The following is a 23628-nucleotide window of genomic DNA, read 5'->3' on the forward strand; positions in this document are numbered from 1 at the left end:
AAATCTTATCCTCTCGATTCCTGTCTTCCTGTTAGCTTTGCCATTTCGGCGTAGTCCAGCAGTTTGGCTGGTTGCGTAAGAACTTCAGTTGTGATTCCTGCATTGCCCTTGCGGGTCCCTTCCACCTGTATGATTCTGTGAACTCACCCCCCCAATTGTGAAGAGGCTGCTGTGGTCACTTGGGGAGACCTTGGCTGGCCAATTTTCCTTCTGTGAAAGAGCAGGGCCTTCCTGGGACGCTTGCATTGCAGGGGACTCATTCTTCATCTTTGCTGCTCCCTTCAGCTTGCCAAAGAGTTTTGAAGGGTGCCAGGAAAATACCGTATTTTTTGCTCTATAAGACACACTTTTTCCCTCCTAAAAAGTAAGGGGAAATGTGTGTGCATCTTATGGAGCGAATGCAGGCTGCGCAGCTATCCCAGAAGCCAGAACAGGAAGAGGGATTGCTGCTTTCACTGCGCAGCGATCCCTCTTGCTGTTCTGGCTTCTGAGATTCAGAATTTTTTTTTTTCTTCTTTTCCTCCTCCAAAAACTAGGTGCGTCTTGTGGTCTGGTTCGTCTTATAGAGCGAAAAATACAGTACTTTTTTATTGGGGAGGGGGAGATGGGGCCACCCTCCAAATACAGAATCGCGTACAAGCAAGGGGGAAAACGGCTGTGTCTTTTGCCTGCCTGCCCACAACTCAGATGGACGCCAGCTCCAGAACTCTCTTGGAAGGAGACCTTTGCTTCATACACAGAATTAAACAAGGCAGGCAGGTATTCTGGTGGTGGTGCTCCATAGCCTGGAATCATAAACGGGAAGAAGGGGCACCTGCTCCCTGCTTGATGCTAGAGCAGCCTGCCAGGTGGTATTTGCTGCTCTAAGATTTGAGTTGTGCAAAGAGTTCTGCACTGTTGGTGGCAGCAGGCAAGATCTGTTCGGCCGGATGCAGCAGCCCCAAGCAAGGAGCATCATTCGCATCTGGGGCCCAAAGTAGCTCTTCTCCTGGTGCCAGCTTTACACCCAGGGAGCGATTTGAAATTTGGCCCATGTGAGAGCCCTGGACTAGGTGGGTGTTAGGGAAAAATCTAGGTGCGAGGCTGCTCAGTCCCCCAGCTGGTCGGGCAGAACCGGCGGGTCCCTGCAGAATAAAGGAAGGAGTCCAGCCACCAACCGGAGCAAATGGCTATAGACCAAAGTTTATTGTGCAACAGGTTCAAAGAGGAATTTTGAACCCCGAGGATGGGGTGACAAAGACTTTTAAAACTTTCCCACCGTATCCCAGAATACAGTTCGTACAGCATCATTGATGCATCATTGCTACATCACTGACATGTCACCAAAGGGGAGGGGTAGACAGTAGTTTCACCTTGGCAAACGTGTCCAGACAATTCCTTGGTACAAGATTAGCATAAGGGCAAGACCCAGGTGCCGTATAAGATTAGCCTAGGCAAACACCTCTGAAGTCCCACCACCCAAAGTACAATAGAACTTCCTTTGCGTGTCTGGACCCCTTGGCAAGTCTGGTGATGGGATTAGGCTTTCCTTGGCCAACAATCAGCTCAGCAATTGTCACCTCTGGGAACTTCCTGGGGCAGGAGGTGTGGATTCATGTCCCCAGGCTTGGGGAGGTGGCAGGGAAAGAGTCCTTTTTTCCAAGGGCAAAATAGTGTTGAAGTGGAGGAAACTGGCAAAGGAGTTGATTTTATATGATTGTGAAAGCTAGGTAACTTCCCTAAACTGTCAAGTCGAAAGGATACATTTAGGCATAATATTTCTAACATTTAACTTTAAAGATGTGCGCCCCCCCACCATAATTTCCTTAACCATGGGCCATTGGTCTGATCCAGAAGGCTTAATTTCCTCAAGTGTTTTCCTTAAAACAGCCTCAGGAGCCTCTAGCGAACAAAATAAAATTATTGCAGTAAAAATACTTGAGAGTTTGTTTCATAGAGTCTCTGGTTCAACACTTGAGCATTCCCCATGAACACCATAGATTTGTAGAGCTGGATGGGTCCCGAGGGTCATCTAGACCAACCCCCTGCCATTCTTTATTTATTTATTTATACCCTGCCCACACTGGTCAGCTTCCAACAAAATATTAAAATACCGTAATACATCAAACATGAAAAGCTTCCCTAAACAGGGCTGCCTTCAGATGTCTTCTAAAAGTCTGGTAGTTGTTCTCTTTGACATCTAAAGGGAGGGCATTCCATAGGGAGGGTGCCACTACCAAGAAGGCCCTGTCTGGTTCCCTTGGCTTCTCACAGTGAGGGAACCGCCAGAAGGCCCTCAGCGCTGGACCTCAGCGTCTGGGTAGAACAATGGGGGTGGAATTGCAGCTACAGTGAGCAACGGCTGAGTGGCAAACCCTCAAGGCGGCTGCTTCTGCCAGGGCAGGGAGTGTGGCTTCTCCTTGCTAAGGTGCCCCACACATAAATGCAGCTCAAAGCCTGTCTGGCTCTTCTACATAGGCACTGCCCCTCATGCAAAGCGCCCCCTGCTGGCTGCTGCGCCCGGAGATCTGCCCAGGATGAGCCTCCACCCTCCCCACCTCGTGCTCCCACAATGCACTGCTCCTGCCTAAGCCACACACACACACACACATCCCACTCTTGTCCTGCACACCTTGCACGTCCTGGAGGCAAAGCAGCGCCCCCTGCTGGACTCCCTGGGAAAGACATGCCAAGAAGAGCCACATGTCAAGGGCTGCCAGAGGCACCTGGGCCAACGGGAACCGGGGTGTGGTGTAATAAACGGAAATCTGCCCTTATTCCCTTATGGGGGACAGAAGAACCCTTACAGAGTCCTTTGCAGGTTCTCCATCGGTAGGAGAAAAGAACAGAGGCCAACCAAAGAATATCGAGAAGCAAAGCAGCTCGTAAGCCTGATCTTTATTGATCTGTTGCAACCGGGGGCTCCCCTCACACAGGAGAAGGAGGAGGACCCAGGACAAAGGTGTGTCCGCCCTTATATAGACATTTTAAATTGCCCGCCCTGGAGGCCAAGACCACCCCCAGACACATCATACCTACATCACAGAAAGGGCGGTCTAAAGCAGATATCTGAGTGCGTTGTTTATTTCCTGTCGTCATTTATTTCCTATCTGGCAGGTTGCCTGTGTTAACGGAGAAATCTGAGGGCTCCCTTGGACAAAAAACAAGGCAGAGCAAAACAGCAGCCGGTCGGCTTGGTCTTGATTGAAGACTGTGGCGACAGGACTCCCACCTGCCACCAGGTGGAACAAGATGGAAGCCCCGAACAAAAGAGAACCCAAACTTTTATTAGCTGCTCATCCCCATGTTACACCCCCTCAACTACATCACTCATACATCACAGTTACATCATGAAAGGGGAGGTCTGGTGGCAGGAATCTGAGCATCCTGGACCCTGCCCCATGGTTCCCCTTGCCCTCCACCAAACACCCATCAAGTGTAACAAAAAAAGATATTTCTATTTCCCTGTTTCCCAGCCAAGTTCATCGCACCCTTTTGTCTTCATCTGGGTTTGTTATTTCTGGAATGGCTACCTGTCTGGCACTCAGGTATCAGGATGCCAGGGATTATCCCTCAGGCAGAGGGGCTGCTGAGGAGCTGAGCTCACAGGTCTATAGGAATTTTTGAAGTTTCCATATACAAAACAAAAAAATTTTTTTCCTGCCAGTAGCACCTTAAAGACCAACTAAGTTAGTTCTTGGTATGAGCTTTCGTGTGCATGCAGGTATCTGAAGAAGTGTGCATGCACACGAAAGCTCATACCAAGAACTAACTTAGTTGGTCTTTAAGGTGCTACTGGCAGGAAAAAATTTTTTTTGTTTTGAAGTTTCCATAGTGAGCCAGTACATAGGTACATCTATCAATGAATTTTTACATTTGGTATCGTGCAGCAGAGGCGCTTTGAACAGGCAGGAAGAAACTGTGATGAAGTGTTTTGCGGGGACAAATCACAAAAGTCACAAAAGCGATTGTGCTGATCTTAGTAGTGGGCTGCATGTGCAGGATATCTGCTGGAGGGGCAACCCCCCCCTACATAAATTCCTGCAACGCCTGTTTAATGGTTACTTGATTGGATTACCTGGAGAGCTTGGCCAATCTTTTGTAATGATAAATACTTAGTTCCTGGGCCAGGTCACAGGCTCACACCCTATTCAGATCTTAAATGTGCCATTAAGACAGGATTTGTGAGGAAAGAGACAATGGGGAGGTTTCCCACTTTGACCTTGCAGAGAAATATTTGAGGTCAATTTGTTCAGGACTTTTTTTCTGTGGGGTTTCAGACATTTGCTTTATATACCGTATTTTTCGCTCTATAAGACGCACCAGACCATAAGATGCACATAGTTTTGGGAGGAAAAAAAGAAAAAAAATATTCTGAATCTCAGAAGCCAAAACAGCAAGAGGAATCACTGCGCAGTGAAAGCAGCGATCCCTCTTGCTGTTTCTGGCTTCTGGGATAGCTGCGCAGCCTGCATTCGCTCCATAAGACGCACACACATTTCCCCTTACTTTTTAGGAGAGAAAAAGTGAGTCTTATAGAACAAAAAATACGGTATTTATGTACGTGTTTGCTTGGTACATTTATTACATATAGCGCAGGTGGCGCTGTGGGTTAAACCACTGAGCCTAGGACTTGCCAATCAGAAGGTCGGCGGTTCAAATCCCCGCAACAGGGTGAGCTCCCATTGCTCGGTCCCAGCTCCTGCCAACCTAGCAGTTCGAAAGCACGTCAAAGTGCAAGTAGATCAATAGGTACCACTCCGGCGGGAAGGTAAATGGCGTTTCTGTGCGCTATTCTGGTTCACCAGAAGCGGCTTAGTCATGCTGGCCACATGACCCGGAAGCTGTACACCAGCTCCCTCGGCCAATAAAGCGAGATGAGCACCACAACCCCAGAGTCGTCCGCAACTGGACCTAATGGTCAGGGGTCCCTTTACCTTTACCCAAGACCTTAAAATTCTTATAACAATGGCAAGAGTTCTCTGCGGCTGTGCAGCAGCGCCAGGCATTTGCTGCTTGCCGCCCATGCCCCGGGGTCTGGGGCGATGTCCGAGCAGCCTCTGCCAATGTGGCGCCCTCCAGGATGTTGCAGTACGACTCCCACTAGCCCTGCCCAGCTGCCGGCTCCCTTGCACGGGCTGTTGGCTTTCGGGGAGCTTTGACCTTGTTGGGTAATGCCAAAAGTGAAGTCCGCTGGCTTCTTGGCCTGGCCTCCCTGGTGGCCAGCAACCTTTCACTGTCTCCCCAAAAAAGGTTGGGGGCATTTGAAATTTTGCTTGCACAAAATGGCATTTCTGAGGCTTGCCTGGGCACAGGGCAGAGTCAGCAGAGTGGGGTCTTCCCTCTGTCCGTGTAAGCGGGTAGCCCTCCTCTGCAAACTTCATAAACGGCACTTTTTAATGAAAAAAAGAAGCGATAACATTGCAAAGGATGCATCCCTCCATTAAAAGCAATGCAGGAAGAGTGCTGTGCCACGAGGTTTCCATTCGAGTGTGGCTGGGGGGCCGTGGAGACCCCCAGCTGTATGTCTTGGGGGGGGGCTCCTTTTGTGATTAGAATTTAAAAGCCTTAGATGTATAATAAATGTTCATAAACGTACCAACCAAGCACGTACATAGATCAGCACTGGAAGACCCTTCTGAAACCATTTTTAATTCCCAAACTGCCCAAATGTTTTCTCTGAGAGGAGGGAGGGGGCGAGGCAACCTTCCCATTGTCTCAGAAATTGGGAAATCACCATCTCAAAGGGTGCCAGACTACCAGGAAAGGCCATCAGATAAGGCAGATAACCCGGCAGGCAGGAAAAACAACACCACCTCTTCTGTGATGCATGGGTGGAGGGGGGTCTCGGGCTCCAGGGGGGGCAATTCCCAAAGTCTATATAAGGGCTTGTGCGCCATTGTTCCTCCTGCGCGTGGCGAGCGGGGACCCCCTTGCAATAGCTTAATATCAGAGATCAGGCTTGGCTTTGCTTCTCCAGAGTCTCTGCTCGGCCTCTGCTATTTTCTCCTGCTATAGGGACCCCCCTAAGGACCCTCTCCGGCCTCTTGCGTGCTTCGCAGCCCTTTCTCCTCCCGCGGATCGACGCCTCCCCTCCTCCCGCCCCCTGGCGGGTCATTTCCTCCCCGGCCTCGCCGGCTCCGCCTCTTCTCCGGCGCCGCTCCTCGCCGCCCGGCCCCGATCCGGCCTCCCTCCCTCCCGCTCCCCGCTCGCCTCCTCCTCCTCTCCCCGGTCCCACGTGCCGGGCGCCGCGATGGGCAGCCTGGTGCTGGAAGATGGCACGCTGGTGCGCGGGCGCCCCTTCGGAGCCGCCAAGGTCGCCGCCGCCGGGGAAGTGGGTGAGTGTTTTTTTGGGGGGGGGTCCAGGTGGGGGGGGATCTGGTGCGGGGGCGGCACAAAGGCGGGATCCCCCTCCCCTCCCCCACCCTGTCCTCCTCCGGGTCCGCGCCTGCCCCGCCCCCAGACCGAGCCTTCTCCCTCCACGTGGGCGAGGGGCTTCCCCTTCTTCTCCTGCTCGGGGGGGGGGGCGATCGGGGGTCCCCCCGTAGGTCCGGGGCCCGGCAGCCCCGAAGCGCGCCCAGGGCGGGAGGCCGCAGCTGCTGGAGAGCGCCTCTGAGCGTGTCCAGAGTGCCTTCCGGGGAGGGTCGCGGGGGGGGGTTTCGCCTTGTGCCGGGGGCCAGGCCTGCGGGGCTGCAATGGGGCTCCAAGGCAAAGCCGGGCCCACACCTTGGCATCTGGATTGGGCCCTTTGGCATCTGGATCGGGCCCTTTCTCTGTTCCCCCGCCGAGGGAGCTGGGGGGCTCCTGGGACACCCCCGAGGAAGCAAGCCGGGCTGGGGGGGTCTCCTCTCACGCCCCCCTTCGGGCTTCTGCGACTTTGCTTTGTGTTGCAGAAATAATCCTGGATAAAGAAGGGGGCAGCAGGCGCTCTCAGGGCCCCACAGAGACCTCTGGCTAATGCCAGTTTCTCGGGCCCCAGCCCATAATAATAGTAAAATGACAGGGCGTGAAAACAAAATAAGACCCCCCCAAAAGAGTGAGACTAATGTGCAGCTCTAAGCTGAGACAGGGCTCTTGGCTGGGCTAGATGACCCCTGAGGTCCCCACCAGCTCTGCAATTTGGCGATTCTACGATCTGGACCTGAGGCGCCTAAAACAAGTCGTGAAACTTCCTAAATGCCAACAAATGGATCAGTGTCTGCGTGTGACGCCCCCCCTTTGAGGTCCAGGCCAGGCAGCCCCCCTCCTCCGCTGCCCTCTCAATTAGCCCAGAAGTGGGCCCTGGGGCCGCTGTGGTCCCCCCTTCCTGCCCCCCTTCCCTCCTGCAGCACCTGATACCTGAGCGGCTTCTGGCGCACTTCTAATTATCGTCACCTGAGAAGGGATGTCGTGGCGTCGGGATTGGCAGGACCCAGATCAGTGCAGCCCCAGATAAGGGGGGCAGGGAGGTCTAGGTCCAGGGTGGCTGCCTCTCTGCTTCCTCTGACACCCCCTGGGGGGTCAGGCGCCCTGCCCTGCGGGGGGGTGTTTGCTAATAATAATAATAGTAATTTGTACCTGCCTATCTGGCTGGGTTTCCCCATTGATGGCACAGCGGCTTCTGTCTTGATTTCCCCCCCATGACCCTCCAGCCCCCTGAAGTGGCTTTGGCCAGGTGCCTGGGGGTGTGGCCAGCAACCCCCCACAGATCGGGGCAGGAGGACTGACCCCTTGCCCAGGGCCTTGCGTTGCTGACCAGGCCTCCTCTGCCTCCCCTCTCCGCAGTCTTCCAGACCGGCATGGTGGGCTACCTCGAAGCCCTGACTGACCCCTCCTACAAATCACAGATCTTGGTGCTGACGTACCCCCTGGTCGGGAATTATGGGGTCCCGCCGGACGAGGAGGGTCCTTACGGGCTCAGCCGGGTGAGTAGGCGGGCAGAGATTCCCGGTTCTGCTTCATGTAGCTTGTCATCTAGATCAATGAGCGGCTTCTCAGCAGAGGCCGATATAAATGACACAGCCGCATTTCACGTCCGGTCCTGGGAATAAGCTGGTCATTGAGGGTTCTTGTCGCTGCCAGAAAGGCCAAGCATTAGTCCTTTGGAATCCGGCCTGTGCTTGTATTTAGGGAAGTTGTAAATTAAATTTGTTTAAAAAAACCTTGATCGGATCAACGGGGTTCATGCAGGGAGCTAAGAAACAATCTTGCAGGACTGAAATGGTAATTCCCTGCTTCTGCAGATATAACGATGTGGGTCCCCGGTGGGCCTCTCTGTGGGGCGGATCCCGCTCTCTCGCAGCCCCCCTCGCGCATCAAGTGGGGGAGGAAGGATGCCTCACATGCACTGCAGTGTCCTTCACGCAACACGTGGCCCAGAGTGCCTTCCATCAGCTTCGGCTGGTTGCCCAGCTCTTAAGCCCCTATCCTGACAGAGAGAGCCTAACTCCTCTTGTCTGTGCTCTGGCAACCTCAAGGTTAGATTACTGCAATGCGTTACACGTTGGGCTGCCTCTGAAGACGGTTCGGAAACTGCAGCTGGTGCAGAATTCAGCAACCAGGTTGCTCACCGGAGCAAGACGGTTTGAGCATATTGCACCAATCCTGGTCCGACTGCACTGGCTACCACTTAGTTTCTGGGCCCAATTCAAAGTGCTGGTTTGGACCTGTAAAGCCTTAAACTGCTCAGGACCGCAATATTTCAAGTACCGCCTCTCCCCATGTGTACCTGAACCCCAATATCATCTTTTGAGGCCCTCCTTCGTGTGCCTCCTCTGTGAGAGGCCTGGAGGGTGGCAACACGAGAGCGGGGCCTTCTCTGCAGTGGCTCTCTGTCTGTGGGATGCTCTCCCCAGGGAAGTTCGCCTGGTGTCTTCATTATACAGCACACCTTTAGGTGCCAGCAGAAATGTTCCTTTTTAACCAGGCCTTTGGTTGATCTGATTGACATCCTTTGCCCTTTTAAAATGTGGGTCTTTTCTGTTGGGGTGTTATTCGGTTGTTGTTTATATTTTGACTATGCGTTATGTGGTTTTATTCTGTGATCCACCATGAGACCCCCAGGTATAGGGCACGTATATAAATTCTAATTCTAATAATAATGATGATGATGATGATGTAGTTAAACTGTGGAGGCAATGGTGGCCGCCAAGGCTTTGAAAGAGGATGAGACAAATTCATGGTGGGCTCTCTGTGGCTGCTGGCCAAGATGGCGATGGTCCCCCTCCACAGCTGGAGGCAGCCATTCTTCCAAAAGCTACAGGAGAGTTGCTTTTGTGCTAAGATCCTGCTTGCTGGCTTCCCCTCCAAGGACACCTGGGTGGCCCCTGGGGAAACAGGCTGCTGGACTAGATGGGCCCACCTGGACGGACCCAGCAGGCGCTTCCGATATTCCTTAAGACTGTGGTGGTGGGATGCTGGCCCTGATTCCCTCTCCCCTTCCTCCTCCTCCTCCTCCTAGTGGTTTGAGTCCAGCTCCATCCACGTCGCGGCCCTCATCGTCGGAGAGTGTTCCCGAAACCCCAGCCACTGGAGCGCCACCACCTCGCTTGACCGCTGGCTGCAGGAAAAGGGGATTCCTGGCCTGGAAGGTAAGCCCAGGGCCAGCGGGAAGGCCCTGGGGGGCAGCAGGAGGGGCTGGCGAGGTTACCTGTTAATGCTCACTTGATTGGATACCCTGGGGAGCCTGGCCAGTCTTTTGTAATGATAAGTACTTCGTTCCTGGGCCAGGTCACAGGCTCACCCTATTCATACACAGACAGACATACCCTTCAGACAGGATTTGTGAAGGAAAAGACAATGGAGAGGCTTTTCCATTTTCCTTCTACCTTGCAGAGTAATATTTGAGGTCTATTTGGGAGGGACAAAATGGTTTCAGGACTTTTTCTGTGGGGTTTCAGACATGTGGTTTATATATTTATGTATGTATTTGCTTGGTACATTTACAAACATTTATCATATAAATATATATATATTCATATATATATATATATATATATATATATATATATATATATATATGAGAATGACCTTAAATTTTTCATTTCACCTCCATTATTAGATTCCTGTGGGGGAAAACACATAGGTGGAAAATGCAGAAATGGGGGGGATTATAGACACCCCCCAGGATTCCTTGTGACAAATACTCAGGTGTTCCCCCCACATCTGGGATTCTGGGAGGGAGCAGCCTGTGAGCAGACAAGGGCTTCTCCTTCCAAATCTTACAGGGGGATAAAAGAGCTTGTTCTCCAAAGCACCCTGTCCATTGTGGATTCCTCCTCCTCCCCCTTCGGGCCCCTTCCCTGTCGCCCCCACTTTCCCTGCTGCTGTTGATGGAAAAGACCATCTCTCTGCACGATGCAAAATGTCAGCTGAGATTGGATTTAGTGAACCCAGGAGTAGCTGGGGGGGGGACAAAACAAACACACCATCCTCATGGGGAGGGGGAGGCCCTTTGAAAAGGGGGTGGGGGCCACTGAAAAGGGACATGTGAGCCCCTTCATATATCTGAAAGGCGTCCCAAGCTTGTTTTCTGATGCTCCAGTGGGTGGGGCACAAAGCAACAGATGGAAATGGCAAGAAAGAAGATTCTGGCTAAACGCTAGGAATACTTTTCTGCACCTAAGAGCTCTTTGACAGCGTCCCAGACGCCCTTGCCAGATGGCAGACTCTCCTTTGCTAGAGGTTTTTAAGCAGAGGTCAGGTTGCCACGTGATCCTCCAGGAGCGCTTTAGTTGTGCTTCCTGCACTGCAGGGGCTGGACTAGATTACCCCTGGGGTCCCTTCTATAATTCCGCCAGGTGGCGGGGAGAATTTGCCCCCACAGAAGTGCGATGAGCTGTTCTCTGCCCCTTGGTGGCCGAACATGGCTGTGCGTCTCTGCCCAGGGGCCGCTCTGTGGGGGTGCCCTGGTTCTCCCGCTGAGCCTGGCAGGGGCTGCAAGGGACGCGCCGGCGGATGAGCCTGTCCTGGCGCTCACTGGCCCCTTGTGCTTGCAGGAGTGGACACTCGCGCCCTGACCAAGAGGATCCGGGAAAAGGGCAGCTTGCTGGGCAGGCTGGTGCCCGACGGTGTCCCCAACACCCACCTGCCCTTTGAGGACCCCAACAAGAGGCACCTGGTGAAGGAGGTCTCCCTCCAGGTAGGTGGGGCAAGCGGGGAGCTTGGGCGGTCGGACCTGGAGGTGGCTTGGCTGCCCATGAGGGGGTCTGCTTTTGTGCATGGCAGAGTTTGCTTCTGGGCCTAGATGTGGCCCTTGGCATTGGGGGCTTAGCAGGAGGGCAGGCTGTGCTCCAGTCTCCACGGCTGGAGGTTTCGTGGGCTGCTTGGACATAGAAGAAGGGTGGGAGGAAGCAGCTGGGGACCCCCACGGGAAGAAGGCTCAGAGCCCCGAGAGGGGTGAGTGGTCGGAGGGAGAAGCCTGGGAAGAGAAGGTGTCAGAAGCAGAAGGTGTAACAGGACTTGGTGAGCGGGGAGAGTCTGTGCCAGAGAGCAGTGAAGAATCGGAGGCAGAAGCTGAAGGAGGAGAGGAGGGAGACCAAGAGGCAGAGATGGGTCCTGCTGGTGAAGAGTCACGGGGGTCCCCCTCCTCCTGTGACAAGCTCCCAGAACCAGAAGAGGCATGAAGAGGGAGGGGCAGAGACAGGCACGCCAACAAAGTCTCAGATTGCTTGGGAAGAACCTGGGAGAGGAGGAGACTTCGGCCTCGTGGGGGCAAGATGCACCAGGAAGAGTTGCTGTGCGGGTTGCGCTGTGGGTTAAACCACAGAGCCTAGGGTTTGCCGATCAGAAGGTCGGCAGTTCGAATCCTCGCTATGACGGGGTGAGCTCCCGTTGCTCGGTCCCTGCTCCTGCCCACTGAGCAGTTCAAAAGCACGTCAAAGTGCAAAGTAGATAAATAGGTACCACTCTGGTGGGAAGGTAAACGGCGTTTCCGTGCGCTGCTCTGGTTCGCCAGAAGCGGCTTAGTCCTGCTGGCCACATGACCTAGAAGCTGTACGCCGGCTCCCTCGGCCAAGAAAGCGAGATGAGCACCGCAACCCCAGAGTCGTCCGCGACTGGACCTAATGGTCAGGGGTCCCTTTACCTTTACCTTTCACTGACACCATGCGATTTATTGCTGCCTTGCTCCTGGCAGCACCGCTTCTGAATGCCCTTTCCTGGAACCCACAGGAGGAGAGAGGGATCTTGTGCTTGAATCCTGCTTGTGGGTTTTGCAAAAGAGGCCCTGGGAGGACAGGGTGCTGGGTTCGATTTCACTGCCCTGCTCTAGCAGGCTCTCCTTACGTTCTTAAGCAGAGGGTGGCCAGGAGCACAGAGCCATTGTGGGCCAGCATCCTGGGGGTTGGGGGGTTTCCTGGGCCAGCCTGGCCCCTGAGTGCCCCCTGCCCACCCTGGGAGGCTCCCTTTCTGGCCATCCGCCTCACTCTTCCTCTCTGCCTCTGACTAGGCTCCCCGCCTCTTCAACCCCGAGGGATCCGTCAGGATCACGGCCGTCGACTGTGGCCTCAAGTACAACCAGATCCGGTGCCTCTGCAGCCGTGGCGCAGCCGTGAGAGTGGTGCCCTGGGACCACCCCCTGGACAGCGCAGGTGAGTGGGGCGGCCGGGGCCCGGTGGAGGCTGCTGGCAGGAGCCTTCCTGGGCGGTGGGCGGACACGGGGAGGGGAGGCTGCCGAGGGTCTCTCCTCGCTTGCTGAAGGGTCCCAGCTTGCCCCATTTCTGGATTCTCCTCCCAGAGTTCGACGGTCTGTTTGTCAGCAACGGCCCTGGAGACCCCCAGCTCTGCCAAGTGACGGTTGCCAACCTGCGCCGCGTCCTGGAGCTGCCAACCCCAAAGCCCGTTTTTGGGATTTGCCTGGGCCACCAGCTGCTGGCGTTGGCCATCGGGGCCAAGACCTACAAGATGAAGTAGGTGTCTGTGGGGGGAGAGTCAGGGCAGTCACCCTTTTTTTGCAGCTTACGGTTAACCTGTGGAACTCCCTCCCCCAGGAGGCAGGGATGGCCTGTCAGGAGTTCAGCCTACACTTGAGTAGGACCCTGGCAGAGACACATGCCCGACTGGCTTGTTCTCTCCTTCCTGGTCGATCGTTCGGGAGCTTCAAAAGCTTTCTTTTGCCCGAACATCACAGAGACCGATGCCAACAGACCTCGGCACACTTAGAGATCTGCAGAGTCTTCGCAGTTGCATAACAGACCTAAGCAACTCAGCATTTTGGCTAATCTACTTTATTTACATCTAAACACACATGGAGCACTGCAACATGGCTCCCTTTCTCTCTAGCATCAGACAGCAAAGAGAAAAAGGACAAAGGACAATAGTCCCATTTCACAGAACGCAGTAACACAAACACCCTCTCTCCGTCACTTCCCACTTTGTAGAGTCAAAACATATACTGGCACGTGATAGACAACAATCTCATGACTGCAGTCACGGAGCAGGAATTCTAACATGGCCACCAACCTGGATTGCTTTAAAAGAGGATTAGAAGTTTTTAACGTCCAATGTTTCATGGTGTTTATTATATTGTGTTGGAAGCTGCCGAGAGTGGCTGGGGCAGCCCGTTTTGATGGGCAGGGTGCAAGTAATATATTATTAGCACCAGGAGTTGACGCATTCATGGATGGCTCCTAGCCAAGTTGGCTCTGCTTTCCCTCCACAGTTGGTGCTTCCAAATCCCTGTTTCTGGTGCCCGGATCCTGCTTGCTGGTTTCCCATAATGGGCATCTGGTTGGCCCCTGTGAGAACAGGAGGCTGGACTGGAGGGGCCACGGGCTGGATCCAGCTGCAGGGCCCTTAAGGGCTGCAGTGGCCACCTCTGGCCATTCCTGTCTCTCCATGTCAAGTTCGCGCTGGGCACAGAAGTCCTTTGGCTCCTCCCTCTGGCCAGGCCTGACTGCCCCCCTCTCCCCACTGGGCAGGTACGGAAACCGCGGACACAACCAGCCGTGTCTCCACGAGGGCTCCCAGCGCTGCTTCATCACCTCCCAGAACCACGGCTTTGCGGTTGACTCGGCTAGCCTGCCGGCCGGCTGGTCCCCCCTCTTCATCAACGCCAACGACCTCTCTAACGAGGGCCTCGTCCACGACTCCAAGCCTTTCTTCAGGTGAGAGGCGGTGGGGGTATGCATGGGGGGCTGGGGTGTCTTGCCTCGCTCCTGCCCCCTTTGGAGTGGGGAGTACGGTGCATGGCAGAGCGCATAATGGGAGTTGGGCCAGATGACTTTTGGGTTCCCCTCCGACTCTCTGTGCGCTGGCAGGGTCTCCCCACACCCCTGGGGCTCCTGACCCCCCAAAGCCTTTTCTCTCTCCCCCCCCTTTCAGTGTGCAGTTTCACCCTGAGCACAACGCTGGACCAACAGACCTTGAGTGTCTCTTCGACATCTTCCTGGAGACGGTGCGAGGCCAGGTGGAGGGAGCGCAGAGCCCGGAGACAGGTGCCTATTCGGGGGGGGCAGGTCTGGTCCCTGAGGGGCTCCTATTTGGGGACTTCCCTGGCTTTTTTCTGGCCCACGTTGGACCAGTCTGGATAGTGAGCCTTGGTGAAGACTTGACGTTTTCATCCCCAAAAAAGTTTTTGATTGGAGTTTCTGCTGAAATGAGGCTGCATTTTAACATTGTATTTTAATCTTGTTTTTTAAGTCGTATTTCATTCAATTGTTTTTATACCTGGTGTTAGCTGCCCTGAGCCCAGTCTTGGCTGGGGAGGGCGGGGTATAAATAAAATTTATTATGATTATTATTAGGGACGCGGGTGGCGCTGTGGGTTAAACCGCAGAGCCTAGGACTTGCCAATCAGAAGGTCAGCGGTTCGAATCCCCGCGACGGGGTGAGCGCCTGTTGCTCGGTCCCTGCTCCTGCCAACCTAGCAGTTTGAAAGCATGTCAAAGTGCAAGTAGATAAATAGGTACCGCTCCAGCGGGAAGGTAAACGGCGTTTCCGTGCGCTGCTCTGGTTCGCCAGAAGCGGCTTAGTCCTGCTGGCCACATGACCTGGAAGCTGTACGCCAGCTCCCTCGGCCAGTAAAGCGAGATGAGTGCCGCAACCCCAGAGTCGACCGCGACTGGACCTAATGGTCAGGGGTCCTTTTACCTTTATCTTTATAATTATTATTATTATTTTCCGCCTTGCGTGCTGGTGGGGCCTGCCCCAGTCTCTGCCCTGTCCAGGTTGAGGTATCGCAGGCACCTCGTGTGGGGCTGGACCACTGTCTTAACTGAGATGCCCCCTTTTTCTTTCTCTCTCTCTCTCTCTTTCCCCCCCCCTCAGTTCGTGAGCTCCTGCAACAGCGCCTCTGCTTTGCCAAAGCGCCCCCCGCCAGCAGCACTGCCCGACCCCACAAGGTGCTCATCCTGGGCTCAGGGGGGCTCTCTATAGGGCAGGCGGGTGAATTTGACTACTCTGGCTCCCAGGTGAGTTGAGGGAGGGAGGGGAGGGCGATCAATCTGATTTGATTGAACGTATTTCCATGCCACTTTTTCCCCATTGAGACGCATCCCAAAGCAGCTTACAAAACAATATGTAGCAATAATGTAATTTTATTTTACCCTGTTTACATTATTTGCAGGCTACCCTTCACTCCGCAGAGTGAGGAGCAAAGTAATGAAAATAGTAAGAGAAAAGCAGTGTACAAAAATCGGAAAATCATGTAAACAATATCAATAAACAATTGTATCGTAAACAAACAAAATTACAACATGAATTTATATTTGTAATTTAATGAGCTGGGAGCTAAGTAATGAAAACACAGAAAAGCAATGTTCAGAAATTACAGAAACATGTCAACAGCACCAATAAAGAACTAAAATTTATCATAAACAAGCAAATCTACAACAGAACAAATATTTCGCAATTTAGCCATGTGCAGTTAAGATCATCACAGGGGCAACAAAAATCATATAATTAGCAAATCAGCAATTGCAATCTGTAGAGCACTCTTGGGAAACCTGCAACTAAAAAAAGAAGCTAGACATCACAGTGACCACAAAAGTCATGTTTATGCTTAACAAATCAATGTGGCATTTATAATCTCTAAAACAATAAACAAGATAGCAACCAGAAAATATGCTAAACCCTAGAAAATTAATACACACTATCCCCCCCCCCGCATGACTCATACTCCTTCACTCTGTTTACTAAAATACACAACCACAGACACAAGCCGTACGGAAGGTCCCTGATCTCACAGAAATATCTGCAGCAGATCTAGACTTTAAAGTTCCTAGGTGGGGGGAGAGGCCTTGGGGCTTTTGGGGGGGTGATGGGCAGGAGGTCGGGGTGCTGGGAGCATGTGGGGCCTGTCACAGTGTGGGTGCGGCTGAGATTCCCCCCCCCCAGCATCTTCTGGAGGTGCTAATCTCTCCCTATCAGCCAAGGCCACGCAAAGCCTTGCAAACTGCTTTCCCACACTGGGACGGCCGCCCTGCGCAAGTGCGCTGCTTCAGATTGTGAACGTTGTGGTTGCAAATTCGAGGTCGTTCCCTTGACTGGCGTCCTTGTTGGCAAGGCGGGTGGGGGTGGGGAGGGACCGGACCACACACACACACACACACACACACACACACACACACACATGACTGACCCAATGCCCTCTTCCTTCCCTCCCTGCCAGGCCATCAAGGCCCTGAAGGAGGAGAACATTCAGACGGTGCTGATCAACCCCAACATTGCCACTGTGCAGACCTCGAAAGGCCTGGCGGACAAAGTCTACTTCCTGCCCATCACCCCCGACTACGTGGCTCAGGTGAGCTGAGCTCCCCCTCCCGCCGTGGAATTGTAGAATTCAGAGGGACACGCAAAGGGCATCTAGCCCAACCAGCTGCAACTGGTATACGGAGTCATCTGGAGGCAGCAAGTAGTGGCTGCTGCTACCCCTCTGCTCCAATAATTTGTTCCATCCTCTTCTAAATCTGCCCAGATTGGTGGCCCTCACTGCCTCTTGTGGCAGCAAGTTCCGCAGTCTAACTCTGCGCTGTAGAAGGGCTTTATTCTCTCTGTCCTGAACCTTCTGGTTTATATACATATATTTTTATTAGTTTTTTAACATATCATTTTCCACAATTATTAAACATACTTTTATATCTTATACAATTTTTTTTACTTCCATCAATGACATCTAAAAGTTTTCCAATCTTTTCACTTAATTTACATTTCTTACTTTCACTACATAAATATCATAACCAGTATCTCTCTTCTTTCTCTTCTTTGCAGTATTTCATATATTCCTCCTTACAAAACTTCTTGTAGTCCTACTAGCGTAATTTGTTGATTACAGTTGCTCTTCAAATAATTCGTATATTTCTACCAATCTTCTGTGAATCTCTGGTTTTGAATCCTTCCTGTCATTTTATCCCATTCTGCGTAGTCCATTAATTTCGTCTGCCATTCTTCTTTTGTCGGTATCTGTCCTGAACCTTCTGATCTTCCTTGGGTGCCCCAGAGTCATACGGTTACGAGAGAGGGAGGGAGAAAAGTCTTTCACGTAGCAGGGACTTCAGCGGTGCCTGGGTGGCCCCCAGAGCTTTGGAGAGATGTGTTGCGTTAGGAGACTGCACCCGTGTGGCCACTTCCTCTGCTCCTCCCTTTTCAGCCCCCTCCTGGTTCTGCAGGAAGGTGAGGAAGGACCTGATCCTTCACTTGCCTGGCCCGCCTCTTCCCCCAGTTCTGAATCTTCTCCTGCCTCCAACTCTCGCTTCCTGGCCAGCACAGTTCCCCACAAACCGCTGCCCCCCCCAGGCGAGGCTCCAGCCCCCTTTCTGCTGGGGTCCCGCCAGTTCCCGACACCTCCTTCCCCTGCCCCCAGGTCATCAAGAACGAGCGCCCCGATGGGATCCTGCTGACCTTTGGGGGGCAGACGGCCCTGAACTGCGGCGTGGAGCTGACCAAGGCGGGGGTCCTGGAGCACTACCACGTCCGCGTCCTGGGCACTCCGGTGACCTCCATCGAGATGACGGAGGACCGCAAGGTCTTCGTGGAGAAGATGGAGGAGATCGGGGAGCACGTGGCGCCCAGCGAGGCCGCCTGCTCCCTCGAACAGGTGAGGGGGCTCGCGCAGGGTGACCACCTTCAGGCTCAAGGCTGGCCTTTCCTTTGCGGGGGGGGGGGTCCCCAAGGCCAGGTGGGCTTGTTCCTGTGGGAAGAAGGTCTGGAAGAGCCCTGCGGGCTTCTATTTATCGAGGGGGGCTTCTGAAAATCAGGGGGTGGGGAGGCTGCTATATCTGAGCGGCTACAAAGGGGCAGAGGGGTCCATCCCCCCTAAACACACACACTGCCCCCAGCTAATAATAATAATAATAATTTATTTGTACCCTGCCCATCTGGCTGGGTTTTCCCAGCCACTCTGGGCGGCTTCCAACAAAGATTTAAAATACATCAAACTGTAACATATTTAAAACTTCCCTGAACAGATGTTTTCTAAAGGGGAGGTAGTTATTTTTCTCTTTGGCATCTGGTGGGAGGGCGTTCCACAGGGCAGGTGCCACCACCAAGAAGGCCCTCTGCCTGGTTCCCTGTAACCTCACTTCTCGCAGGGAGGGAACTGCCAGAAGCCCCTCAGCGCTGGACCTCGGTGTCCGGGCAGAACGATGCGGGTGGAGACGCTCCTTCAGGTATCCTGGGCCAATGTAGGTCTTTCAAGACCGGTGTAATATGGTCTTGGCGGCCGCTCCCAGTCCCCAGTCTAGCTGCCCCATTCTGGATTAGTTGTAGTTTCTGGGTCACCCTCGAAGGTAGCCCCACGTAGAGTGCATTGCCAGAGCATGCACCACTCAGGCTAGTCAGTCTGCGGGCAGGGAGGGTCTCATCCTGCACATCAGATGGAGCTGATAAACAGCTGCCCTGGACACAGAATTGACCTGCGCCTCCATGGACAGCTGTGAGTCCAAAATGACTCCCAAGGCCACAGTTACCCCATTCAGGATCAAGGAGTCCCCCACACCCGCCTGCCTCCTGTCCCCTAAAAACACTACTTGTGTCTTATCAGGATTCAACCTCAATCCATTCGCAGTACGAATGGACTCCGAGAACTTGTGTCTGTAAGGACTGGGCGACGTATTCCTTCCACTGCACAATGTGATTTTACCTATTAAAATGCTGGGTCTGGGGGCACTGCAGGGAGCCCACAGCGGCTTCCTGGGCACTGCCTGGAGGTGCCCTTCGCTGGGGACCCTTGGGACCCTCCTGGAGGAGGCCGGGTCCCTCACTACTTCCTCCCTCCCCCCCCCAGGCGCAGGCGGCGGCTGAGAGGCTGGGCTACCCGGTGCTTGTGCGCTCTGCCTACGCGCTGGGCGGCCTGGGCTCCGGCTTTGCCAACGGGCGAGAGGAGCTGACGGCGCTGGTGAGCCAGGCCTTTGCCCACACCTCCCAAGTGCTGGTGGACAAGTCCCTCAAGGGCTGGAAGGAGATCGAGTATGAGGTGGTGCGGGACGCCTACGACAACTGCGTCACGGTAAGCGGCGGGGGGCGGGGGGGTCTTCGCTTGGTACAAGGAGGCAGGGCTGGCACTCACAGGACCCGGTTGGTCCTCACCTGTTGGATGTCTGTCTGGAAGCGGCCAGGCCGGGCAAGTCTCTAATGGTTCCTAGAAGTGAAAGGAAATCACAGCTAAAGGATCCCAGAGAGAGATCCCTAAAAGGTTGTGGACTGTCTCTCACTGGAGGTCTCTAAGCAGAGGTTGGGTGAGCGTCTGGCCCTGAGACTCCTGCATTGCAGGGGTTGGACTGGATGACCCTCAGGGTCCCTTCCAACACAATTCTACAATTCTATGATCTCTACTTAAAAACTTTCTTTGAGGGAGAGTTCCCCTCCTCCTCCGCCTTGGAGAAAATAAATTATCATTTATAAAGAGAGAAGAAGAAGAAGATATTTATACCCCACCCATCTAGCTGGGCTTCCCCAGCCACTCTGGGCGGCTTCCAATCAAATATTAAAATACAGTAAAATACAGATACAAAGATTATTATCATTTCTCTTTTTTGCCCAGACTAAAACGTTAACAGCGGAACCCTGGTTCCCACTCCACTTAGTTGATGAACAAATTGGCTCCCAAACACCGAAAACCTGAAATTTAGTGTTCCGGTTTTTGAACGTTTTTCGGAAGCCAAACGTCCAGTGCAGTTGTCAGCTATTGTTTCTGGGACGCCTGTGCCAATTGGAAGCCGTGCCTTGGTTTTCGAACGTTTTGGAAGTCGAATGGACTTCCAGAACGTATTGCGTTTGAGAACCAAGGTACCGCTATATCTAGGTCCAATTGGGAAGAAAGAGGGGGAGGGGATATATAAAAAGAGATGGAAGGATTAAAAGAGAGAGAAATAAAGTTAAGAAAGAAATTTCCGATTCTTCCATCTGCCAACTATATAGAGACCTTATTCGATGTCTCCCACTGCCGGAACAGCTTGTGTGGTGGGAGGGGCCTGTTTGTGCCCCAGAAGGGCCCCCCTCTTCCTACCTGCCTCACCTGCTCTCCCCCTCCCCCCCCCCCGATCCAGGTGTGCAACATGGAGAACCTGGACCCCCTGGGCATCCACACGGGGGAGTCCATTGTGGTGGCCCCCAGCCAGACGCTCAACGACCGCGAGTACAACCTCCTGCGCACCACGGCCATCAAGGTGGTGCGCCACCTGGGCATCGTGGGCGAGTGCAACATCCAGTATGCCCTGAACCCCGAATCTGAGCAGGTGAGACCCGGCGGGTGGGGTGGGTTGGGGTGGCTGCCCTGTGCCTGAGCAGCGCATGCCGGCTTCTGCCCTCTCTGGCCCCCGGCTGGGTCTGCTGCTGCAACCTTCTCTTTTGCCCCCCTCCCGCAGTACTACATCATCGAGGTGAATGCCCGGCTGTCGCGGAGCTCAGCGCTGGCCAGCAAGGCCACTGGCTACCCCTTGGCGTACGTGGCTGCCAAGCTGGCTTTGGGCATCCCTCTGCCTGTCCTCAGGTAATGCTCACCTGGGCTGGGGCATCGCTCTGCCCAGTCCTGGCTAGGGCGGGGGGCTTGCTGTTCACAGGATCCGAGGGTCCTTCCCCGCTTGAGCATCTTGTGGAGCAAAACCGCTTTCCTTGCCAGAAGCCTCCCTTGAAACACAGAAGCGGCCGGGTTGCGTCTTGCTCACGCCTGGGTTTTAGCTGCCCTCGCTTGGCTTTGCCTTCTTGCCCTCGCTTGGCACCAAAGACAGTGCCAGGCGAGGCTCCCTGGGGAGAGCTTTCCACAAACGGGGTCGTGGGTTCGAGCCCCTTGTTGGGCGGGAGAGTCCTGCCTTGCAGGGGGTTGGGCTAGATGACCCTTGGGGTCCCTTCCAACTGTACGATTCTCTGCCCCAGGAACTCGGTCACCAACTCCACCACCGCCTGCTTTGAGCCCAGCCTGGATTACTGCGTGGTCAAGATCCCGCGCTGGGACCTCAGCAAGTTTCTGCGCGTCAGCACCAAGATTGGCAGCTCCATGAAGAGTGTGGGTGAGCGGGGGAAGGGGGTGTCCCTGGGGGACCCGGCTGGGCTCCCTCGCTTTGCGCCTGCTGCTTCTGAGATGCTAAAGAGGCAGGATTTGGTCCTGGCGCTTGCAGGCTTCCTGATTCCTTGGCGCTGCCCCCTCCTTTTCCCTTTCGTGGGTCTAGAACTGTCAGTTGAGAGCATAAGCCCCGGACTAGCGCAGACCCGGAGTCGGGACTGGAGTCAGATGCAGTTCAGCGCCAAGCGGCAGAGTCTGGTGTCAGCAGAGTTAACCCTTTATTCAAGGAGACAACTCCCGGCAGGCCTTGGCCCTACAGGGCAGCGTCCAGGACTGAGCCTTGCAGCCTCCGAAGGCTCCTCTCTCAGATGTTTCCCCAGCAGACTCAAAACTGCATCTGCGCCCCTCTGGCCCCTCTTCTGCCCTCCTAGTGATCCTGCACAGTCTTGGAGACCAGAGGGGAGGGAGACTCCCACGATTCTTCAGCACCTCTTGACCCCCCTCCTCTGCTTCAGCCTCAATGTCTGAACTGCTCCCTGTCGCCAACTCTGTTGCCCCTTCCGCATCCCTTCTCCCTCGGATCTTGCTCACTTCCTTGGTTTAGTGTTGCGTTCCCAAAGCAAGGAAGGATTGGACTCTGATTAATAGAATACACACGAGGCTTGACTAGCAAGACTCTGGGAGGAGTGTGTATAATAATAATTCCTGTCCACCCTCCGGCCCAGGTTGTTTTATTCACAAAAAAACTTTTTACACAGTGTTCGTAAGAACCAGTCAGATTTCCTCTGAGCTTTTCAGAAAACCCCACGTGGGGACAAAGTTAAAGGTAAAACTACAAAGAGCTAATTTCCTTCTTGAGCATGCATATGCAGTTCAGAGTAAATAAAAGAGGAAGCGAAGAGGAATGCTTTTAGGAAGGTCATAAACAGGAGTAATCAGGAGAGGACGGAAGGATGGCAAGGAAAGAGTATTTACCATCTCCCTGTGAACTCTCTTCCTGGCCCTTAAGATCTATCTAAAGATTAAACTACACCAAAGTAACCTACTATCTTTATGTACTGAGGATGCCTGAGGAAGCAACTGGCCTGTGTATTTAGAATGCTTATACGTGCCTGTCAGGTGTAGAGAAAGCAAATGGCAGAGGTGCAGAGGCCTGTGGGATTTGATCAGAAATTATTGTCAATGAGTCAAACCCAGTCAACGCAGTGCTTTCATCGTGGATACAATGGCTTGATGCATATTTTATAATTCCTCATAGTAATCCCATCTGATCACTACAGTTTAGCGCCTGCCTCACTTGCTTTGGGGAACAGGCTCCCTTCCGGATCAATTGATAACTTGCATCTTCCCCACCCCCCTTCTTTCCTGCCCCCCCAGGCGAGGTGATGGCCATTGGGCGCAGCTTTGAAGAGGCCTTCCAGAAGGCTCTGCGCATGGTGGATGAGAACTGCGTGGGCTTTGACCACACTGTGAAGCCTGCCTCAGACATGGTAAGGGGTCCGGGTGGCTGGAGAGAGTCATGGCCAGACTGTGCCTGCCCCACCGGGCCCAGAGCCCTGACCCTCTCTGCCTGCCCCCTCCCTTTCTCCGACCCGCAGGAGCTGGAGACGCCCACCGACAAGCGCATCTTTGTCCTGGCGGCCGCCCTGCGGGCCGGCTACTCCATTGAGCGCCTCTACGAGCTGACCAAGATTGACCGCTGGTTCCTGCACAAGATGAAGAACATCACGGACCACGCCCTGTGCCTCGAGTCCTACCGCCAGGCCGAGCCGGGCTCCATGCCCACCGCCGTCCTCAAGCTGGCCAAGCAGCTCGGCTTCTCAGACAAGCAGGTGGCCCAAGCTGTGCTCAGGTACCTGGAGGGGTGGCCCCCCCCCCAATCCAGCCAGGAGCAGCAGCCCCCTCTTCCCTTGTGGGGAATAGCAAGGGGGGGAGGGAGGGCGTCACTGCAGGCCTGACTGCCAGGGTGCCAGCATGTTCGGCACTTCTTTCAGCTGTCCTGGGGCAATTGTCATGGAATTATAGAAGGAAAAGATGCTGCAGCTCACGGGAGTTGTCGTCCAAGCCACCTGGAGGGCGCCAGGTTGGCCATGGCTGAGCTAGGCCAAGAGATGGGTTTTCTAGGGACCCCCAAGGGCTATCTAGTCCAACCCCCTGCAATGCAGGAATGGCAGCTCAAGAATCCCTGACAAATGACAGTCCCACTGCTGTTCAAAAACCTTCAGCGAAGCAGA

At 53.9% G+C, this 23628-nt stretch overlaps 1 protein-coding gene across 2 annotated transcripts in view; it reads left to right on the forward strand.

Moving 5' to 3' along the window:
* Nucleotides 1-6139: 6139 nt before the first annotated feature.
* The window catches only part of CAD (carbamoyl-phosphate synthetase 2, aspartate transcarbamylase, and dihydroorotase), a 43617-nt gene continuing 26128 nt past the window's right edge, over nucleotides 6140-23628 (forward strand). Inside the window, exons 1-17 of one of the 2 annotated variants that reach the window (XM_083604702.1) lie at nucleotides 6140-6317; nucleotides 7744-7883; nucleotides 9419-9548; nucleotides 10956-11098; nucleotides 12407-12548; nucleotides 12695-12866; nucleotides 13878-14063; nucleotides 14281-14393; nucleotides 15226-15368; nucleotides 16568-16699; nucleotides 17759-17992; nucleotides 19181-19402; nucleotides 20442-20630; nucleotides 20760-20884; nucleotides 21268-21401; nucleotides 22772-22884; nucleotides 22993-23246. In XM_083604702.1, coding sequence (XP_083460828.1) covers nucleotides 6233-6317; nucleotides 7744-7883; nucleotides 9419-9548; nucleotides 10956-11098; nucleotides 12407-12548; nucleotides 12695-12866; nucleotides 13878-14063; nucleotides 14281-14393; nucleotides 15226-15368; nucleotides 16568-16699; nucleotides 17759-17992; nucleotides 19181-19402; nucleotides 20442-20630; nucleotides 20760-20884; nucleotides 21268-21401; nucleotides 22772-22884; nucleotides 22993-23246 — 2657 coding nt within the window. In that variant the 5' untranslated portion in view covers nucleotides 6140-6232. Of the gene's footprint in view, nucleotides 6318-7743; nucleotides 7884-9418; nucleotides 9549-10955; nucleotides 11099-12406; nucleotides 12549-12694; nucleotides 12867-13877; nucleotides 14064-14280; nucleotides 14394-15225; nucleotides 15369-16567; nucleotides 16700-17758; nucleotides 17993-19180; nucleotides 19403-20441; nucleotides 20631-20759; nucleotides 20885-21267; nucleotides 21402-22771; nucleotides 23247-23628 lie in introns of both variants that reach the window. The other variant, XM_083604701.1, reaches the window with a different exon arrangement.

This window comes from Podarcis filfolensis, assembly GCF_964270895.1.
Source record: "Podarcis filfolensis genome assembly, chromosome: 3".
NCBI classification, from domain to species: Eukaryota; Metazoa; Chordata; class Lepidosauria; order Squamata; family Lacertidae; genus Podarcis; species Podarcis filfolensis.